Here is a 19,556-nt window from a genome sequence, read left to right on the forward strand (position 1 = left end):
TTCTTTTTTCCTAGGAGCAGCAGCAGACAGGACTTGGCCCCAGAGCTTAAGGTGCATTTGTTTCTTGGAGGGGGGAAAGACAGCAAACATGTTAAGCAATGGGATGCTTCAGGACACCATGCAACTGTTGAAAGGGCCTTTCCCCCCTTAAGTTCAGCACAATTGACAAATCAAATGAATAATTTAATTCCAGTTTCAAATTCTAGCAAAGTACAATTTTAAACATTTGACTTGCTCAAAGGTCTATGTGTATACTGCAAAGCAACAAACCATTTTAACAAAGATACATTCACCAGAAAAATACAGTTGAGTACATTAAAAAATGCAGTATAGGTAATATAGCTGTAAACAAAAATGAATTTATATTAGTGTTTTTAGATTTTTATTTGGTAATGTCCTACATACCTCTTGAATGTTCTATGTTTTACAGTGCCTCATCCTCCTTTGTGATTATGACATTTCATCACCCTGGATCCAGGCCCCCCTCCCTCATGGATACAAAAATCCATGGATGTTCATGTCCAATTAAATAAAATGGCACAGTAAAATGGTGTCCCTTATATAAAACGGCAAAATCAAGGTTTGCCTTTTGGAATATATGTATGTTCTGAATATTTTCAACCAGTGGATGGTTGAATCTGTTAATAAAGAATCTGTGTATACAGAGAGATAAGAAAAGACTTTGCAAAATTCTGCATGTTAGTATGATTAAGATGCAGAATTCAAGATAATAGTACATATATGGAGCTATTCAGATAGGAGAAGGATTCATTACCAACATCTGTCATAGTCAGGGCTAGAAAACAGGCTTAATACTAAAATAATTAACCTAAATATATGCTGTTCCAAGACATTTTCTTTCCTGAGGTGGACCCCCAATACACCCTCTTCCTACTAAGTCAACATTTCAAACAGTCTTGCTGCAACATTTAGACACTAGTTCCTCTGTTCCCCTTCTACTGCTGAATGGCAGGACACCCTGACATGAATGCATCATTTTACTTTCTTTACTGGTTGTCATTTTGCACCTAAGAGGTGTGATTTGCTGCATTTGGCAGTATAACTGTGGCACAGGGCAAATCTGCCTCTGTGTGGACCAGCCCTCCTTAGCAGGGATCCTATAGAAGGATGCAAATTGTCCTGGTGTGCAGAGCAAACAATATTGCACTTCATTTCCCTAGTGGTCTTTGCTGCAAAAAAAGCTATCCGCAAAGACCATGCCTGACATAATGACATGTGATGACCATTGACCATTGTTTGTGAACAATTGAGATGATCAATTTCCCTCTGTTGTGTGTACTTTCAATGTGTTTCCAGTTTATGACAACCCTAAGAAGAACCTGTCATTGCATTTTCTTGGCAAGGTTTGTTCAGAGGAGGTTTGGCAATGTCTTTCCCTGAGGCTTAGAGCATGTGTCTTGCCCAAGGTCACCCAGTGTGTTTCATGGCCAAGCTAGGAATTGAACTCTGATTTCCAGAGTCATAATCCAACACTCAAACCACTCACCACATAGCAGTTTATCCCATCTTAAATAACTGGCCTTGCTAGACTTCTTTACTGTAAATTTTCATTCCTTCATTCCTTTTATGGAAGTAAAATGAGAGTTAACTACATAATGGAAGTGGAATCTCTCTCTTTCTATTACAGCTTGCTACACAGGAGAGCATAGATTTATTCATATTTTATTTTAATTAGGAAGAAATTAAACAGCCAATATGGGAGTGAAAGGACTAGGCACACCAGATCAGTGCATGGTTATATGTTTCCCTTCTCAGTATATGCAAATTTCCCTAACAGCATTTCCTCTACTTTCCTCATGGGAAATGCTGTTTGTGTTTTATGCATTATGTTAATGTTATTCACATGGTTACAATATATGGAACTGTACAGATGATTAAGCAGTTTGAAACAACAGACAATAAATCAGCACCTAGAACAGCTCCCTAAGCCTCACAATGCAAATTCCACTTCAGATCACAGAAAGGGCAGCAACACATACTACAAAATCACAGAATCATAGAGTTGTAAGAGACCACAAGGGCCATCCAGTCCAACCCCCTGCCTTGCAGGAACTCTCAATCAAAGCATTCCCAACAGATGGCCATCCAGCCTCTGGTTACAGACCTCCAAGGAAGGAGACTCTACTACACCCCGAGGGAATGTCTTCCACTGCTGGACAGCCCTTACTGTCAGGAAGTTCCTCCTAATGTTGACATGGGATCTCTTTTCCTGCAGCTTGCATCCATTGTTCTGGGTCCTATTCTCTGGAGCAGCAGAAAACAAGCTTGCTCCTTCCTCAATATGACATCCCTTCAAATATTTAAACAGGGCTATCATATCACCTCTTAATCATCTCTTCTCCAGGCTACATATCCCCAGCTCCCCAAGTCCTCATAGGGCATGGTTTCCAGACCCTTCACCATTTTCGTTGCCCTCCTTTGGACACGCTCCAGTTTCTCAACATCCTTTTTGAATTGTGGTGCCCAAAACTGGCCACAATATTCCAGGTGGGGGCTGGCCAAAGCAGAATAGCATGGAACTATTACTTCCCTTGATCTAGACACTACACTTCTATTGATGCAGCCTAAAATTGCATTGGCCTATTTAGCTGCTGCATCACACCGTTCAACTTGAGGTCTACTTGGACTCCTAGATCCCTTTCACATACACTGGGCTCTTCACCGTAGGAATTAGCATACAGCCTAACATTGGTAGGCTTTGCCTCCTGTGTACCCAAGACTGAAAGTGGTTATTGGCCACACTTTCCAAGTACATAGACCAAGAAATCTACATGTCTGCTTGTTAGATGTAACACAGAGATTGCACATTACTTCCTACAGAGAAGTACATTTCTTGGTCTCTCCCCCCACCCCTCTCATGTCCAATAAGAAACCCACAAAGATATGTAGGATGCTGGAGGGTCAATAGGACCATCATTGTGACTCAAATAAACTACTCGAAAGAGCTTCTTTGAATGACTCCTTTGAGTCCTTTGAGCTGCTGAATATATATTAGATGTATTTATTATGTACAATTTCTTATATTCTGGAAGTAAATTAGATGTGTTAGAAAATCTACTATAGATCTATGTTCCAGAGCTAACAGGCATTCCCCCATAACATTAGGGGAGCTTTTCAGTACCCATAATATATGGATCATGCATGCATTTCCATTTCAAAAGTGTTCTCTCTGTTCCTGAATAGGATCCTGAATAGGTCAGATGATTTTTTTTAAAAAAAATGGATGAACCAGACAAAATAAGGATCCATCATCATCCTCACCACCACCACCATCACTACCAACAACACCATAATCTCTAATCAATGGAACTGGCAACTGTCTTGCTTCTCCCATCTTCCTTCAGAAATGACAAGCTCATCCCTGCTGTCCAAACCAAAGCTATCACCAAAAAGACCTGACATGCCCTTTGGCCAAAGAATTCACATTTCTCCTTCTCATGCACCTTTCATCAGACACTGATGACACGATCAGCATACTCAGTTTATTATTTCACTACAAGGATCTAAAGTAGTGATTCAAAGGAGAGAAATGTCAGCACCCAACTCCCTCCCTTTCTCATCAAGGGCATTCAGATTTGGCATATCCCACTGGTTGCAATCTAAGCACATGGGGAACCTGGCCGGCATGCCGCAGAGCTCCCAGTGCAACATTTTTATAGGCTGAACTCGCCCACTCTCCCTCATAATCACGTTCAGTGAAAAGTTACTGTTCTTAAAATAGCCCTTGCAGCAGCACAGTTGCTATGATACGGTGGAAGGTAGGAGGGAAAGGAGCTCATTGCCTGAGTTTCCACTCACTGTGAAGCCATCCCATACATAATCATTGGCATATTAACCACCGGGTGCATTGTTTGCTGTATTACACAATTTGGTCATTTGGGTAAAAAAATCCATTTCTGAAAGGGTAAAAAGAAATTGCAAAAAGGAGGAACATCCACCACCAATTACAAGACTAACCCCCTGACATCTTGAAATTGTACTTAGTGTGTCTCCTTTGGATGTCTTGAGAAAGAGGCTGGACAGCTACTTGCTGGTGATGCTTTAGTTGGAGATCCTGCATTTAGCAGTGCATTGGATTCTATGGCACATGAGTCTCTTTCCAACTATGATTCTTTTTTTTTTAATGATTCTATGGTATAGAAAATATTGACCAGTGTTCTGACACACCATAAGGTCAGTCCCTAGGTTCTGAGAAGGAAGTAATGGTAACAAGAGTTATATATAGAGAACAAGATGAAATGACAGCAGCATGGGGGCAAGGAATGTCCCTTTATCCAAGTAGGAGGATAGCCAAGGCAGCTGATTAACTAAACAGCTTCAGTTTGTGAAAGAGGTTGAGTTTAGAATTGAGTGCAGGTACGCAAGGTCAAACAGCTGCAGGGAAAACTGGTGATGAGACATGACTGGATCAAGACATTTAAGGAGAAGCTTGGAGGCCAACATTATGTCTAGGAGCAGCACAATTAAGAACAACAAACAAATTCTTATCAGTCGCCCACTCTGCAACTGATTTGTTGCAAAGTGTATGAATTTCCAATAAAAGCTGATAGATGGACAGAGAGCAACTACAATGATGGAGTGAGGAGATGAACTGGTAAGCCTGAATGGATTTCAGAAATTATCTGAACTCAGCAAAGGAATGGTCATTTAAGGTGCTGTGTTCATACTCCAAAGTCCTTCCCTTCCAGTCTTGGACAATGCTTTAAGCAGAGCCCGTGTGTCCACACCAAATTCATAAGGGCCACCACTTTATAGAGTTTTGCTGTACAATTAAGACACACATTCTTCATGTCAACTATCTTTCACCTCCTAGTTGCTCTCAAATCTGGCTTCTTCACTCTGCTACATCAGGATAGGCCCTGCTCCTTCCATCATGGCTGCTGCCACATTTTATTCCAAGGAAATGCTAAATTCCCTGTGGCTGAAATCATTCAAGCTTTTTTTTTTTTGTCTGTATAGATGCATTTCTGGGTATCCTCTGATCATTTCTATGCTCCCTCCTTCAGAAATCCAAGGATTAGAAGACTCTAGTTGTTATACAATGAAATCTGAACCTTTTTGGATTCTAGATTCTGCAGTGGATGGCTGATTCCATATGTTATGAATCTACAGAAGGTATCATAGCATCACAGAAGATGGCTGGACTGCTTCAAATTCTGTTTTGAGTGCCTCTTAAGGAAACTGACAATTTTGTTAATAATTATTATCCAGATTTTGGTGCTATTTCCCCATTTCTTCAAGATGATTGCAAAAGTTGCAATCATACCTACTTTTAGATAGCATTTCTAAAACACTTTAGAAACACTCCATATATAGGATTCATCTCAATAATCCTTAAAATACCACAGCAAATTGCATCAGTGTTACAATGGCTCACTTTAATCAGTATTACTATGGCAAGACATGACTACTCCCCCTTCCAAGACCTCTCAGGCAATTGCTAGGTCCATAGTGCTCCAGAGGAGTCCCTTGATGATAAGACTTGCCCTGGGCCTGTGATAAATTGTTGAGTCTTTGAGCCATCATTTTAAATTGTCCATAATGCTTCATATATCTCTCCAATACATCTTACACTTCCACACGCACACATACACCCCAACCCCCTGCATGTAACTCATTTAAAATGTTGTATTAAATCAGAATGAGACATGGAGAGGGATCAAGCACTCCACTTTGAGTAACAGTGCCATCATTTGGGTGTCACAGAAACTCAAGAGACTTTGAAGATTTAATGCACTCAGCTTAGCATAGTACTGCAGATCTGGAAATTATTGCATTAAAATTAGCTCTAATTGTAAAATATTAGGATACATTTTTGAATATTTTTCCTTCATCAGAACAGGAATATAAACAGTTATTTTTTAAAAAAAATTGTGGGCATAACTGAATTGCTGTTAAACAAAGTTCTACATTCAAGATGTACTCGTATAACTGAAAACTTATATTGTCAAAAGAAAATCTGCAGTGGAAGTTGAAGATCAGATGATAGAGGACACAAAAATACAAAGAGGCAGATGAGAAAGATATGCAATCTCAACATAGCTTTTTAATTTGAAAATTTTCCTTTTTTAATTTGATAAACTTTTTAATTTGATAAACAGATATACAGTATTACTAGCTGACAACTTAGATGGTCTGCAAAGTAAAGTAGTGAAGTCAAAGTGAAATAAGTCAAGACCATGTTATAAAAATAAAGCTAAGGAAATTAATTTCATGGTAATTAGTAGCCCACAAAATGTTATTATACTATAAAATGCAAGTATGGAGCATGTTGCCAAATATAAATAATGTGGAATCTGACTGAATGAGTAGTGAAATCATAATCAAGCAAAAAAGTTAGAATAGAGATGGCCCAGAATAATCTTTTCAAAATGAAAAATGTAAAGAACAATGAAAACCTACTAGCCTTGAGAATGTTTTTTTTTTTTTTTGTACAATATTATGTACTCTCAGATATATTGTACAGGATGGAATCATGGACTTTAACACAAGCTACTATAAAAATGAGAGAAGAATTTGGAATGTAGATTCATCACATAATGTCCTGTCCTGGATTGCGAGTGTGACCAGCAAAGAGATACTGAAGTGTATGTAAAACCAAGCTTGAATAAATTGGTCAAAATATGAAAAATGAAAAATATAGATGGTTGCAGCTGATTATTGAAGGTGCAACAAATGGGAGAAGTGTAGGAAGAAGTACTACCTCTTGGCCGAAAAACCTTAAAGAAAAGTTTGGATATAATTAACTATAATTGTTTAGGGAGGCCTCACCCAAGGATGGAGCAGCAGAATAGTTGTGGAGAGTTTTGGTGGTTTTGATGCAAGTTTTTCAGGCAGTCATAGCACCTGAACCTGTAAGTGCTATGGGTAATGTATGGAGATAGGAGGGAATGTGGCATAAGATTTAAAGAAATATAAAACTCCAAACATGATTTAAATATAAGGGCCACATGTGCTTTAACTCCTTCTGCATGGGCTTCAGTAGAGTCGAACAGATGACTTATTTTAATCAATTCACTACAATTAAAGGAGAAACAGCTGGGGTGTTGGGCAGGGAAAAGACTTCACTGATTCAAGAACTGTAGCAGAGAACAGTCCTATTATTATAGTGAGGCAGCTGCTCCAGGCAGCAGATCTTCACTATCATGAAAACATGTTTATTTCACTTATTAGGTTGTAAATTCACTGCACGGTATAGGGAAAGGGACTTCTAAGATTTTCTGCATCAGGTGTCAAAATAATTGTTTTAAGTATGTACTATGCACAGTGATGCCGTTAGGAAGCAATTTGCTAATTTGCCATAGGTAGCAAAATGTGTTCAAACAGTCCTATTCTTGGTGCTGAACAGCAACTGACTCATTGTTGTGTTGAAGCCCTTTCCAGGTGCTTATGAAAAGAAGATGGGGAAGAAACATGAAGGTTGCTTTCACTTGCCTTGTTCCATAATTTCCAGAAGGCCTTTCTTAATTAGCTCGTCCCGGCCTTGCCTTGAGGTTGTCTTCTTCTCTAGCACTGCAAAAAGGGGGTGAGCATGATCAACATGGAACATTAAAGCTGACAATGTACGGAAATGAACAGAACAAGAAGCCTGCATGAAGGGGTGAAGGATGTCCAGCATGAAATATGGCACAGCAGATGCAAAGCCAGGTGCAGTTTTCCACTTCTGCATTGGTCAAATTGCATTATATTTTTATAATATGCTTATCTTACCTTTCCATTAACAAACTCAGAGCAATGTACACAGGGGTGAAGTGATGTTGGCATAGAGGAAGGCTATGAAACCAAGTCTTTCCAGCCCATGTCCAATATCCCATGGGCCACATAGGCTATAAGAACATATGGCACTTAGTCTGGCTTTCTGCCCCCAAACCAAACCCCTTCTCTCTCCTACCAATCTGGTTTACAGCCTGGAAATGATAGAGTTAGCACTAATTTATTGATGCTAAATTGTTAGTGTAAAACCATTAAGTAAAAATAACTTAATTTATTAAATTGTTAAATGAAGAATCATTTGAAGTTATTAAAATGGCCAGTAATGAACTGAAATACATTTAAATATAAATATGGTACAAACATAAATTAATATTTAATACATTAATTTTAAGTATATTGAAAACCGGGGCCAGTTTAAGCCATTTAATCCAAGTTAGTCAGAACACACCAGAAATGAAATAAATCCATGTTAAGTGTACAGCTTGGTGATTGAATGCAATTATCCTCTTGCCAAGTTGCTTACTGATCAACTTCTTTCCTGGCTGTATTGTCAGGGAGTAAAAATGGGCACTGAATATAACAGCAAGCAATGGGCAGAAAGCACCACAGATCAAGTACGGAAAGCCTACCTTCCAACAAGGTGCTGGGGTAACTATTTCCATGGATAACTTTCATTTTTAAAAGAATTGTACAAATGTGTGAAGAAATATATGTAGGTGGCTATGGAACATGAAAACTAATTACAGAATACCCTATATCTGTGACTTACTTAATTTGTTTAATATGGCTCCAATATGATTAAACACAGTCCATGAACAACCAATGCCTGCCACTGCATCTGAGCTACAGTGGGATCTCCACAGCCTTGCCATCCGTGGATTTGAGCATCCACAGACGGCAAGCCCGTTTTGTCCCTGGTGATGGCGTGTGCACACAGACATGATGCCATTAGGGACAACTGGACTGAAATGCCTGCCTGCCTGCCTTCCTCTCCCCCCCTCCTTCTTACCTCTCCATGGCTTCGGGGGTTGTTTGGAGGCAGTTCAGGGGTGGAGGCTGGAGCCCTATTAGACAGAGGGAGCTGGAGCCAGCACAGGGGCTTGGGTCTCGGGGCCTGGGGGTTCCATCCTGGGTTTTGGGCCTGACAGAGGGGCTCCAGTTCCGGGGAGCAGTCAGCCATGGAGGAGCAGTGCTGGCCCTGGCTCTGGTGGTGGCAACACTCCTGCTCTTTGGGAAGATTCTCCAGTAGCTCTGCCTGGGGAGCCAGTGTCAGCTGGGTCCTGTTTTCTCTAATGGCAGTGCAAACACATGCATACGCTACAATTGAGGTCAATGGGACTTGAGCATCTGCGGATTTTGGTATCTTCAGGGGGATCTGGAATTGATCCCCTGTGGATACAGAGGGCTGACTGTACATGACTGCTTTTATTTTGTTTTAATTTTTAATTTTGTTAAATACCTAGCTGCGAAATACATACCATTTCAAATTTACTGTAATATCCTTGAATGACATTACATTGGGACCTTGTGGGAAATCTAAAATGCTAGGTGTGTCATTGCTGCCACTGCAAATTATAACACTACTGTTGCCCACCAGCACTGTCAATGTCATGAGTAAACTCACTGTGGTGCATATAAACCAGAGCATTGAAAATGTGCATGTTCAGACTATAGTGGTTAGGCTAGATGGGGGATTATGGAAGATGTAATCCAAAAGTAATTTTTCCAAGCTCTGATGTGAATTGATTTATCTCATTTGATGTGTTCCCTTCACTAGGAGCAAGGGGAGAGGCTGAAACTGAAATTGCTTGTGTGTAGCACCTCCATTTTCAAAGAAAGCCTATCTCTTAATTCCTCAAGCTGGGGACAAACATGATGAGTAATATCCAGTGGCAACTGACACCCAGTGGTCCAAGCAGGAGTTGGTTGGCATCTCTTTCTGCCAAGATGGTCATGCCTTCTGCAATTAGGATTACTGCTTGCTGATGAAAACACTATTATGTGGTTTTGGGAATTTCTAGAAGCACCATCTGGGTTGAGTGCTACACTGGGATCTTATCTGGCAAGTCATTTGCTATGCTAACAGAAGTTTTGCAGCATCAGGCACAGAAAGCTGTCTTGTATTGACACAGGCTATTAGTCCAACCAGTACAGTATGGTGATCTGTGACTGTCAGCAGACCTCTAGGGTTTCAAGGAGGATTCTTTCCTAGTCATACCTGTAGATCCCAACTATTATCTGCAAGGTTTACATCCAAGTTCTAACCAGGTCTGACCCTGCTGAGTTGAGACTGAGCTGCTGCGACATTGCAGAATTAATACATTTTGACACTGCTTTAACTGTCATGGCTCCATCCTATGGAATCATGGGATTTGTAGTTTGTTGCCACACCAGTTCAATTATCTGACAGTGAAGGCTAAATAGCTCACACCTACAAATCTAGAGCCATGGCAGTTAAAGAAGTGTCAGACTGCATAAATTCTGCAGTGTAGATGCATCTTAGTGTATTTCAGCATTGTGTTGGAAAGAAGATTAATTCCCTATTCATTTCTCAGCTAAGAAAGGGGCTTTCTGATGGTTTGAAAACCCCATTGGGAAGAATACAGACAATCATAGGCCTACTGCATATTTCTTTGCACTTTGAGAAATATTCTTCTGACCTTTTATCAGAGACACATGTTCTCTGTACAAAACAACAACAACAAGAAAACACCATGTGTATGGTTCTGCACAGAACACTTATTCTGTACAGAAAACATGTTTCTACCCAGAAAAAAACTATTTATTGCTGTGAAGACAGACATGTTTTCTGCATAGGATAAGGACATGTATGTCTGTGCGGAAAGCATGGTTTCTACACAGAAAGTGTGCTTCCATGTAGGGAAAAAGTGTATTTCTCTATAGATGAATACTTTCCAAAGTGCAAAGTATTATTGGGAACAGCACAAAAATCTTTGGGTTCTCATCCAGCAGTACTGTGTCAGGTATTCATTCTTGCCTGTGAGAACAAAGAACATGAAGATGTACAAACCTATTTCAGAATGGTATGTTCTATCCCTCAAGACTTCTCTAACATAAGATATTGTTTTCTTCCTTCTAAAGCTGCATCTACACTGCAGAATTAATGCAGTTTGACACCATTTAACTGACCTGACTCCATCCTATGGCATTTGGACAACTATAGTTTTGTGAGGTATTTTGTCTTCTACACACTACAAATCCCAGGATTCCATAGCATTCAGCCATGCCAGTTAAAGTGGTGTCAAACTGGATTATTTCTGCAGTGCATAGCCTAGGAAAGGTTTTTTTGGGGGGGTGTTCTACATTATTTATGTTTTGTAGGGGGGAAAACCCACAAACCAATCTTTCTTGTCTTTCCCTGTGGGACCTCTTAATTCCTTAAAGAAAGCAAAAGGTGGGATTGGAGATGTAAGGGAAACAGAAAATGGGATGGAAGAAGAAGCCTTGCTGGGAGGAGTTCAATACTAAGAAAACTATATGCATGAAATCTCATTTCAGTTCACAGCTTACCATGGAGCTCCATAATAAAATCTTTATTTGTTCCAAAGCTGCTTCAAAGAATGCTTAAGGTTTGTTTCCTTAACCAAGGCAAGAAGTAGCAATTTCCCTTACAGCCATCTTCAGTGTTGTTGAAAATGGATTAAAAAAAACTGGGGGTGGTACATAAAAGAGGACAGGGGTCCTACCATATATCAGAGGGGATGGGGCCATCAACCCATTCCATGTGTTTTAGACCAAGGATGGGTGCCTGCTGTGGGTTTAGGGAGTCAGCTTTCTGACCCTGGGACCCTCTGGAAAGGGGCACATAGACTAACAAAAATTGGGACTACAAGTCCACTTCTGTATTTGAAAAACTGAGTTCATTTTTGTATTTTAAGCAGTGCAGGTAGGCCCTGAAACCTAAAGGGTGAATTGCCTCTTCAGGGGAAAAGAAAAAAGATAATCCAGGGTGCAAACACTGCAAATATAGTCAAGTGTGTTTGTGTGTGTCCATGCCACCTATGGAGATCCATTTGCCCAACCCTGTTTTAGATCTCTGGTCAACTCACTGGACACACAGTGACAGTGAAATCATATGGGGAAGGAGAACTCACCTTGAATCTCTCCAAAGTTCTCCCAGGTTCTTTTCAGCAGTGAAGAAAAAACAACAGACTTGTCTTTCACCTTCCTCCCCCACCATCTGCATAACATTTCTCTCTCTCTCTCTCTCTCTCTCTCTCTCTCTCTCTTTCTAAAACCTTTCTTATTATATGCAGTAGGAGGACATTCATTTATATCAGCTCTAGGGAGTTTATCACATGGGAGGGAATCAGCCAAATCCTGTTCACAAAAGTGGAATCATTTTCAGATTCCTTGAACATTAATCCGAAATTAACCCATACAGAAAGTGGACAAATCCTACAAAAGCAGGATGATTTTCAGACATATCAGAAGGCACTGAGCATTAATCCGACATTAACCCACACAGAAAGTGGAAAAAATTGGTCCACTTTCCCAAAAGTAAAAGGTGAGATTTTCTGGAAAGTAAAAAGTGACCGATTCTGTCCACTTTCTATGCGGGTGAATGTTGGATTAATACTCAATGCCGCTGATATGTCTGAAAATCTTCCTGCTTTTAAGGGATATTCCCAGAATTTAAATCCAGTTTCTGCACAGGATTTGGGCACTTAGCCTCCCGTGTGATTAAATGCCGAGGTCTGATCTAAATAATCCCCCATGCTGAGGGAGTAGCTATAGGCTGGGAGAAGGGCTGTGGATTGAGCAGCTTGCTGTTCTCCCTGTCCCCAAACACACCTCTTTTCTTTATCATGTAAGGCTAAGTTCCAACCAAACCATTAAATGAGCCAGCATATAAATCCAGACATTTTCTCTTGACAGTAGGTAGTTGATGTTGTTTGCTTTTTTACTAGAAATCTTGGGAGTAGTGATGAAGAGAACTGGTCTATTGTCAACCCAGCTTGAATTGCTGTGGATCAATTGGTCATGTGAATGAGGAAACAATGAGAAACTGCTGGGCTTATTGTTTCCCATGCAGTGAGTCATGGATGTGCTGCAACCAGGATGTACAGCACATGTATGCTCATGACTGGGTGCCACTTCCACAAGGGGTGGGGGGGATGGAGGAAAGAGATATTAATCAAGCCTTGACCAGAGTAGGATGCCAGAAAGAAGCCACCACAGAGTGTGAATCTCTTAACAAAAATGCTCAGCCTTACTTTCTTACAATAATAGCATTGGTGGGTCTGTGCTATACAGTACTTCTAAAAATATTCCACACTAGAGAGGTAAATTCTTGATTATTTTGTCTTCATGTGTGAGGGAAAATAATTATGGTAGTTTCCTCCCCATTCTGAGATAAAATGAAGATTCCTCAGCAGTTCTCCCTGCAAACATCCTGAACTGTTGTGGGAGAATTATTTTGCATACTCTGGTAGTTGTACAAAAACCTATTTTCTGTAGTGAAAAAGAGGCTTTCTGCACAGAAAAAAAGGTTGTTTTTTTTTGCACAGAAAACAAGGTGCATTTTTAATGGTAAAAAACAGGCATGATGCATATACTTTCAAGCATTCATATAAAAGCACCAGGGGCTGAAATTTGTTTTATAAGGAATAAAATCTGAGATTCATGAGGCTGGATTCTGTAGGCTATCAAAGATTCACTGTTTTTTCTTCACTTGCATAAATCAGTGTACACACTCAGCCCAGCTTATCTCTCTTGCTTACTAAGTACAGTTTACAATCAAGTAAATCACAGTTTATTTTGCCATAAAGCAGTTCTTGGCCAAACCACTTACCTGCTGATGTCTGCTTTAGTTTCTCATTTTTCTTTTTCCTCCATTTCCATGGTTTGAAGATTCTGCCCAGTGTAGCTAGCTTGCTGTTCCGTCGGACAGGAGGAGTCCGAATCCCTGAGACCAGATATTCAGAACGCACTGCAGGGGATGGATCCATTTCCTCTGAGAAAAGTGGGGTGGGGATGGAGAAGGACGACAAAGCTGCTAGTTAAAAATGAAAAATGTAAGGAAGAGATTGAAATACAGTAAGGCATGATGTTAAAAAGGACAGTGGATGTGGAAATACATTTGACAAGTTTCTTAGGCCCGTTACAGGTTGCAGGAAAGGCACCGTCATCGCGGTCTCCCGTCCACATGGGGACTGCCATGATGATACAAGCGTGGTGCAGCATCCACTTGTCATGGCGCCACAATTGCATCACTGATGTGCAAGAGTGTATCAATAGTGCACCTGCTGCGGAGACTAAAAAGAACCTGCTTTCAGCGGGTTCTTTTTAGACCTGACAGAAGCTGTGCTGTTTGCTTGGTGCAGCCTCTAGCCTCTAGCCCAACCCTTTTGGGGCAGTCTGTCGACCCCTTAGTTACAGCAAGAAAGGTAGCAGGTAAAAATTACAGTTGCCACCAACTTCCACTTAACCAACATGCACAAGAATGGGACATCTTATTCACCAATCATATTTTGTCACAGAATCCATATAGAGCTAAACAAAAGGTGAACAACTGTCAGAGGTTAGAGGGTTGAATTAACACCCTCCCAGGAGACTTTGGAAGGCTGCACCCCCACCCCCCACATACACATCCCCATACTCTCCACCTTTCCAAGTTCAGCAGAGGCAGTTTTAGTTAATCCTTTTCCCTCCTATGTTCTCAGCTGCTTTTAAAAAGTCCTAGTTTCCTTCTTCTTCTCCTCTTCCCTTTCCCTTTTCATCACTGTCATACTTCAGTTACTGCAAAGGTATTCAAAGTGCACTTGGGAGGGCTGAACTTTCAGGGGCTCTTGTAACCAAGTATAGGTCAGGCATGACAGGGAAATGGGTTGGATGGCCCTTGTGGTTTCTTCCAACTCTTTTATTTTATGATTCTATGAACTTCTTTAATCTGTCTTCTTTTCTATACTATGATGGATTTCCTGAGACAATAAACATAAGTTTTCTTTTTTTTAATCTTGCAATTGTCATCCTGAGTAATTACTAAGCTCTCTGCTACAAGCTTATACTGCACTAGCCCAGCTGTACTCTCCAAATATTCCTACACAGGGAACCACAGAATACTCTCAGAGTCACAACTCTGGGCAACTAGAACTGACATCCCATCATTCCTGGTTGCCTTTGAGGACCTTTTGGGTAGAGGGTGATGCTTTGGAGTGGAGGGAGGTCTAGAACACATTTTTACACAACCTAGTGATATTGTGATTGTTGTTTGTTGATCTGTGACCAAGAAATGGGAGTAGATTGGGCAATAAAGAAATTAGGAGTGCAGACATCTTGGATGGCCCATGGAGTCCCATGGGACACTTTGGACCCATCTTCCAGGCCATCTGTTGTTTGCCAGCCACACAATTTCTACTTCTATTCTAAAAGTCCAGAGGCAGAAGAAAATAAATTTATTCCTGCCTAGCACTGGCATACATTTCTATTCTCTTCCCAGAGGAGCTTCATATCAGAATAGATTTGGTATGAAAAAAGGAATATATACCAATGCTAGGTAGGGATAAATTCTGAGGTGGGTTTAAAAATCCCTAACTGTTCAACAGTCCTGCCAAAAGCAAACAAAAAACAAAGACATCCTTGCTACATTTGCTTATAGATAGATTTCATTTTTACAGTTCTTGATAATGTGCCTTCATGTGCCCATCAATTACATTAACTGCAAGGGAAGCATTGCTGTGGTGGTAATAAAGACAGGCCTGTGAAAGGCATCTTCCATCCCATGTCTTGAAAGAGAGTAGTAGAGTGTAATAAATCATGGCTGTAGCATTGTTGAGATCTATATGTGGGCACATATGCATTATTTCTCAAGTGCGGTGCTGGCATCTGTCACCCACAGTGTCATGAGGTTGAGAATTATAAGGCAATTTGCATGTTTATTTCAACAACCCATAAAATTTAAATGAGTGATACGGAACACATTTCTAAGCCATTTGTTTCCAGAAATAACTTAATAATAATTTGTGTTGTCAAAATAATGTTTTAAACAAACAACCTTATAATATCCATTTTATTTCATATGAAAAAATATAAGTATGCAGTGCATGTGGAGTTAAATGTAGAGGCTACAATTTCAGAAAAATTGCAATTAGTGAATTAAGACATATTCATGCTTACCACAGACCCACTAAATTCAATTGACCAAGTTAGTAATGACTGATGTATACTCCAGACATGTCTATGTGTCAGGATCATAGCTCCTGCTATGTTTGCTGTCATGTATTTTCTATAAACTTTATAATACTGGATGCTTTGTAATACTGGATGCTTTGTGCTGTACTTGTAGTGAAGCTAGATGGAGAGATTGTTTATCTTTCTTGAAGCCAGCTAAGAGAGAAGGGAAAATGAACTGTCAAGACCAGTTCAGTGAGAACTCTTGGTGTGGAGAGGAAAAGAAGGGCAATCTTGGGAACAGGGATGTTTTAGTTAGAAGATGAATGGCGGGTGAGGAAATGAAAATGTTTAAATTGCTAAGTGTTATAAATATACTTTGTAACCAAAATTGCTTCAGTTCTGACAATGTCATTATGCTGTGAACAACTTTAGTTTTCTGAATAACGTTTTCTGACCTGTGAAGCTTGTGTTTCTGAAACAAAGTTAGTCAGTACATGACACTATGTTTGTATAAAACACAATCTTATTAGAAAAGCAGTCGAACAGTACTTTCCATCAGTGAATTTAATGAAAAAGGGGAAAGGATTTCTGAAGTTGGATCAGTTGTTAAATAATCAGATATTAGTGGTCTGACTTCTAGGGCAGTGGTTACTAACCTTTGGTCCTCCATTTGTTTTGGACTTCAGATTCTAGAAGCTCCAGCCAGCTGTTAGAAACTATGGGAACTGAAGTCCAAAACATCTGGAGAAGCAAACGTTGGGAACCATTGTTCTGGAAGAAGATTGTAAGGGGGAATAAAACATGATGTACAGGGCTGGGGTTTACACTTACAAGCATGCCCCCTTCAGCCCAGTCTTTAATAGGCCAAAACTAGATGTCTGGTAGCAAACATGAGAAGTTTCAATCTTGTGTTTAAGGTAAGAAATTGGAAACTACCCTGCCACTTTTTCTTCCGGCCATTCTCTCAACTCTTCACTGTCCCACTTAGGTAGGAAAACTGTTTTGAATGCAATTTGGGAAACAGCAACCAGCAGGAGGAAGACAGCAGAGAAAAACAGTGGTTGAAATAAAGGTTAAGATCTTCCCCTCTTGGTTATCATCTATTCCTCCTTTGCACACCAGAGGCCAATGTGGGACTGGCAATCACTGCTTGTCACTAAACATTCAGTCAGGCTAGAGCAAAGTGAAAGAAGAAAAGCAACCTCGCTCTATCAGCTCTGCTGAGAAACCAGACGCATTTGCTTCTGTCTCTACTAGAACTGTTTCATACCAAGGGATGAGCATTTGCGGATTTGCAAATTAGTGTCTAGTTTTGTTCATTTTCCTCTCCTCTCTTATATTTTTTAAAAATATAAATAACTCTTTCCCATTACCAAGAAGTAACATTACTCTTACCCAACAATTAATGGTCAATGACAAACAATAATTAGTAGTAGTATTTTTTAAAGGGCTGTAACACTAACGTTATTTTCAGTAGTTTTTTTTTCTCCAAATATACAAAAAGCATATCAGATTTTCTGAAGCAGCTTTCTATACTTCCATCAAACACTGATTCTTTTCTGTATATCATTAACTTATTCTATTTATTCCCATAGTTGACTTCTATTAGGATATAGACAGGACAACCAATTTGACTCTCGTATTGGCCAGATTACCAGTACCTTAATGCTTTTTCTACTTTCCTCTCTAGTTTTCCTGTTCAGTTTTCACAGTATGCAATTGCTATGCCAACAGGAGGAATTTTCTAAGCTAGCTATAACATAAAAAAGTTACTTTCTTCAGTCTTTCAGATGGCAGAAATTGAACCTCAGATCTTCAGCATGCAATTCTAGGCTGGAACTACATTCCCTTGTTAAAATTGTCACATCAATAGGTAAAGGTTTTCAGCATGTCCTGAACTTGGGAAATATACTTTTTTGGATTACAGTTTCTAGAATCCTCCAAGCCAGAATGGACACCGGGAAATGTATTTCAAAAAGATTAATTTCCAAGCTCTGAAAGAAACACAGTATCAACAACAACAAAAAAGCCACCCAAACCTATTCATCACAAAGATAAGCTATCAGGTTCATCATACTATACCAGAGGTCTCAGTTTAGCTGAGGAGCTACTCTAAAGTGTATTAAGCATAAGGGTTAATCCATCCCAGAATCTGAGTCAGGGAAGGCAATGCCACCTTCATGCTTGGGCTCTGATGTAGGGAACATCACTCCAGCCCAGCTGTTTGAGAGGGCGGCATGCTTGTGGAAGAGGAAGTGCCTTGCCCCACCCAACATCACTCCAGAGCCTCAAAAGGCACAGAGGACTCAGGTGGAGGTTGATTGTTTTGAATGTTTGACTAATTGGTTTTAATTATTTATTTTATGTTGTGTAATTGTTATATTTGGAATTTTTGTTGTATATGTGAAGGGGGAATTATGTGTATTGTGTTGTATTGTATTAGAGTTGTATTATATTGTATTGTTGTATTGCATTCCATTAGAGTTGCATTTGCTATTATTATATAATGCTTGTGGGAGTAAAGGGACCATGTTCTCTTCTTGTTACTCTTTTATTGCTGTATTGCATTATTGTATTGTCTTTGTTATTTTGCTGCCAGGGGAATGTTGGGAATTGCCATCTAGATGTCATGCCTTAATTATTACCATGTTGTGTATTTTGGATTTTGTATCTTTATTAGACATTATGCTATATCATTTACTTTGGATTACGTTGTATTCCTTATTCTTTTTCTGCTTTTTGTATAAATATTTTATTGTTCTGTTTATGCTACAATTGGTGGGGAGGCTATTTTTGTTTATTTGATATCTTTTTTTGTAATCCACTTTGATTCCAGAAAAAAGCGGAATATAAATAAATCATTTATTTATTTATTTATTATCATCGGCACATATTTTCCAGACACTATGAGCATAACACTACAGCTTTATCCATTCCCCTTGTCCTAAGAGTTCCTCATGCATATAAGTGGATACTAGATGAGCTGGCTGATTTCTGGTGACATCTTGGCAGGTTGACCCTACAATTCATTGATCCAGGATTGAGAATGGCTTACTTTTACAGGCTGCCTTAAACATCACACCAGTAGGTTTGACTAAAAGTCTCTTGTGTCACACTGTGTGGTGACAACAGGGTTTGATGCTGGAAGACAAAGGTCAGAGGTAGGTCGATAATTCATCCTATGAAATTGTTGTATCTTCTTGTGAATATATTTACAAAAACTTTCCTCAAATCTGATTGCAGTAAATCGCAGCATGATCAAAGGCACTGAAATGAAAAAGACACATAACTCTCATCCAGTTATGGGACGTTTTACTCCCTCAGACTTGTGTTTTGCTGCCTAATTCACACATTTTTATACCCTGTGATAAACTGGAATTCCCATGAGATCAGAAAATCCCTCAGAAGTTGCTCAATGCATTTTTTTTTCTTTGCTCTGGAGGAGCCCCATCATCCTCATCATCCTCCGAGACCTGATCTTGGCTGGCCATGACAGTAAGGGAACATCAACTCACCCTTACTCTTGGACTTTCATGAGTCTACACTAGGAGATAGAATTCAGAATGTTTTATTGATCAGGGTATTCTTCCCCCAGGCTTACAACAGTGGGTACTGTCCAAACAATGCCTCTTCAAAATCACTGTTATATCAGGTTTTTTGCTAGTTCTTGGCCTTTCTTCTTTTGA

At 39.8% G+C, this 19,556-nt stretch overlaps 1 protein-coding gene across 6 annotated transcripts in view; it reads right to left on the minus strand.

The window, feature by feature from the left end:
• PHACTR3 (phosphatase and actin regulator 3) overlaps nt 1-19,556 on the minus strand; it is a 267,248-nt gene that overhangs the window by 137,127 nt on the left and 110,565 nt on the right. For 4 of the 6 annotated variants that reach the window (XM_042466343.1, XM_042466341.1, XM_042466346.1 and 1 more), the window contains 2 exons: nt 13,550-13,711; nt 7,456-7,533 (listed from right to left, as the gene is read on the minus strand). In XM_042466343.1, the coding sequence (XP_042322277.1) occupies nt 7,456-7,533; nt 13,550-13,711 (240 nt within the window). The remainder of the gene's footprint in view (nt 1-7,455; nt 7,534-13,549; nt 13,712-19,556) is intronic. The other 2 variants (XM_042466347.1, XM_042466344.1) reach the window with 1 other exon arrangement.

The sequence above is a fragment of the Sceloporus undulatus genome, chromosome 4 (assembly GCF_019175285.1).
Source record: "Sceloporus undulatus isolate JIND9_A2432 ecotype Alabama chromosome 4, SceUnd_v1.1, whole genome shotgun sequence".
NCBI lineage: Eukaryota > Metazoa > Chordata > Lepidosauria > Squamata > Phrynosomatidae > Sceloporus > Sceloporus undulatus.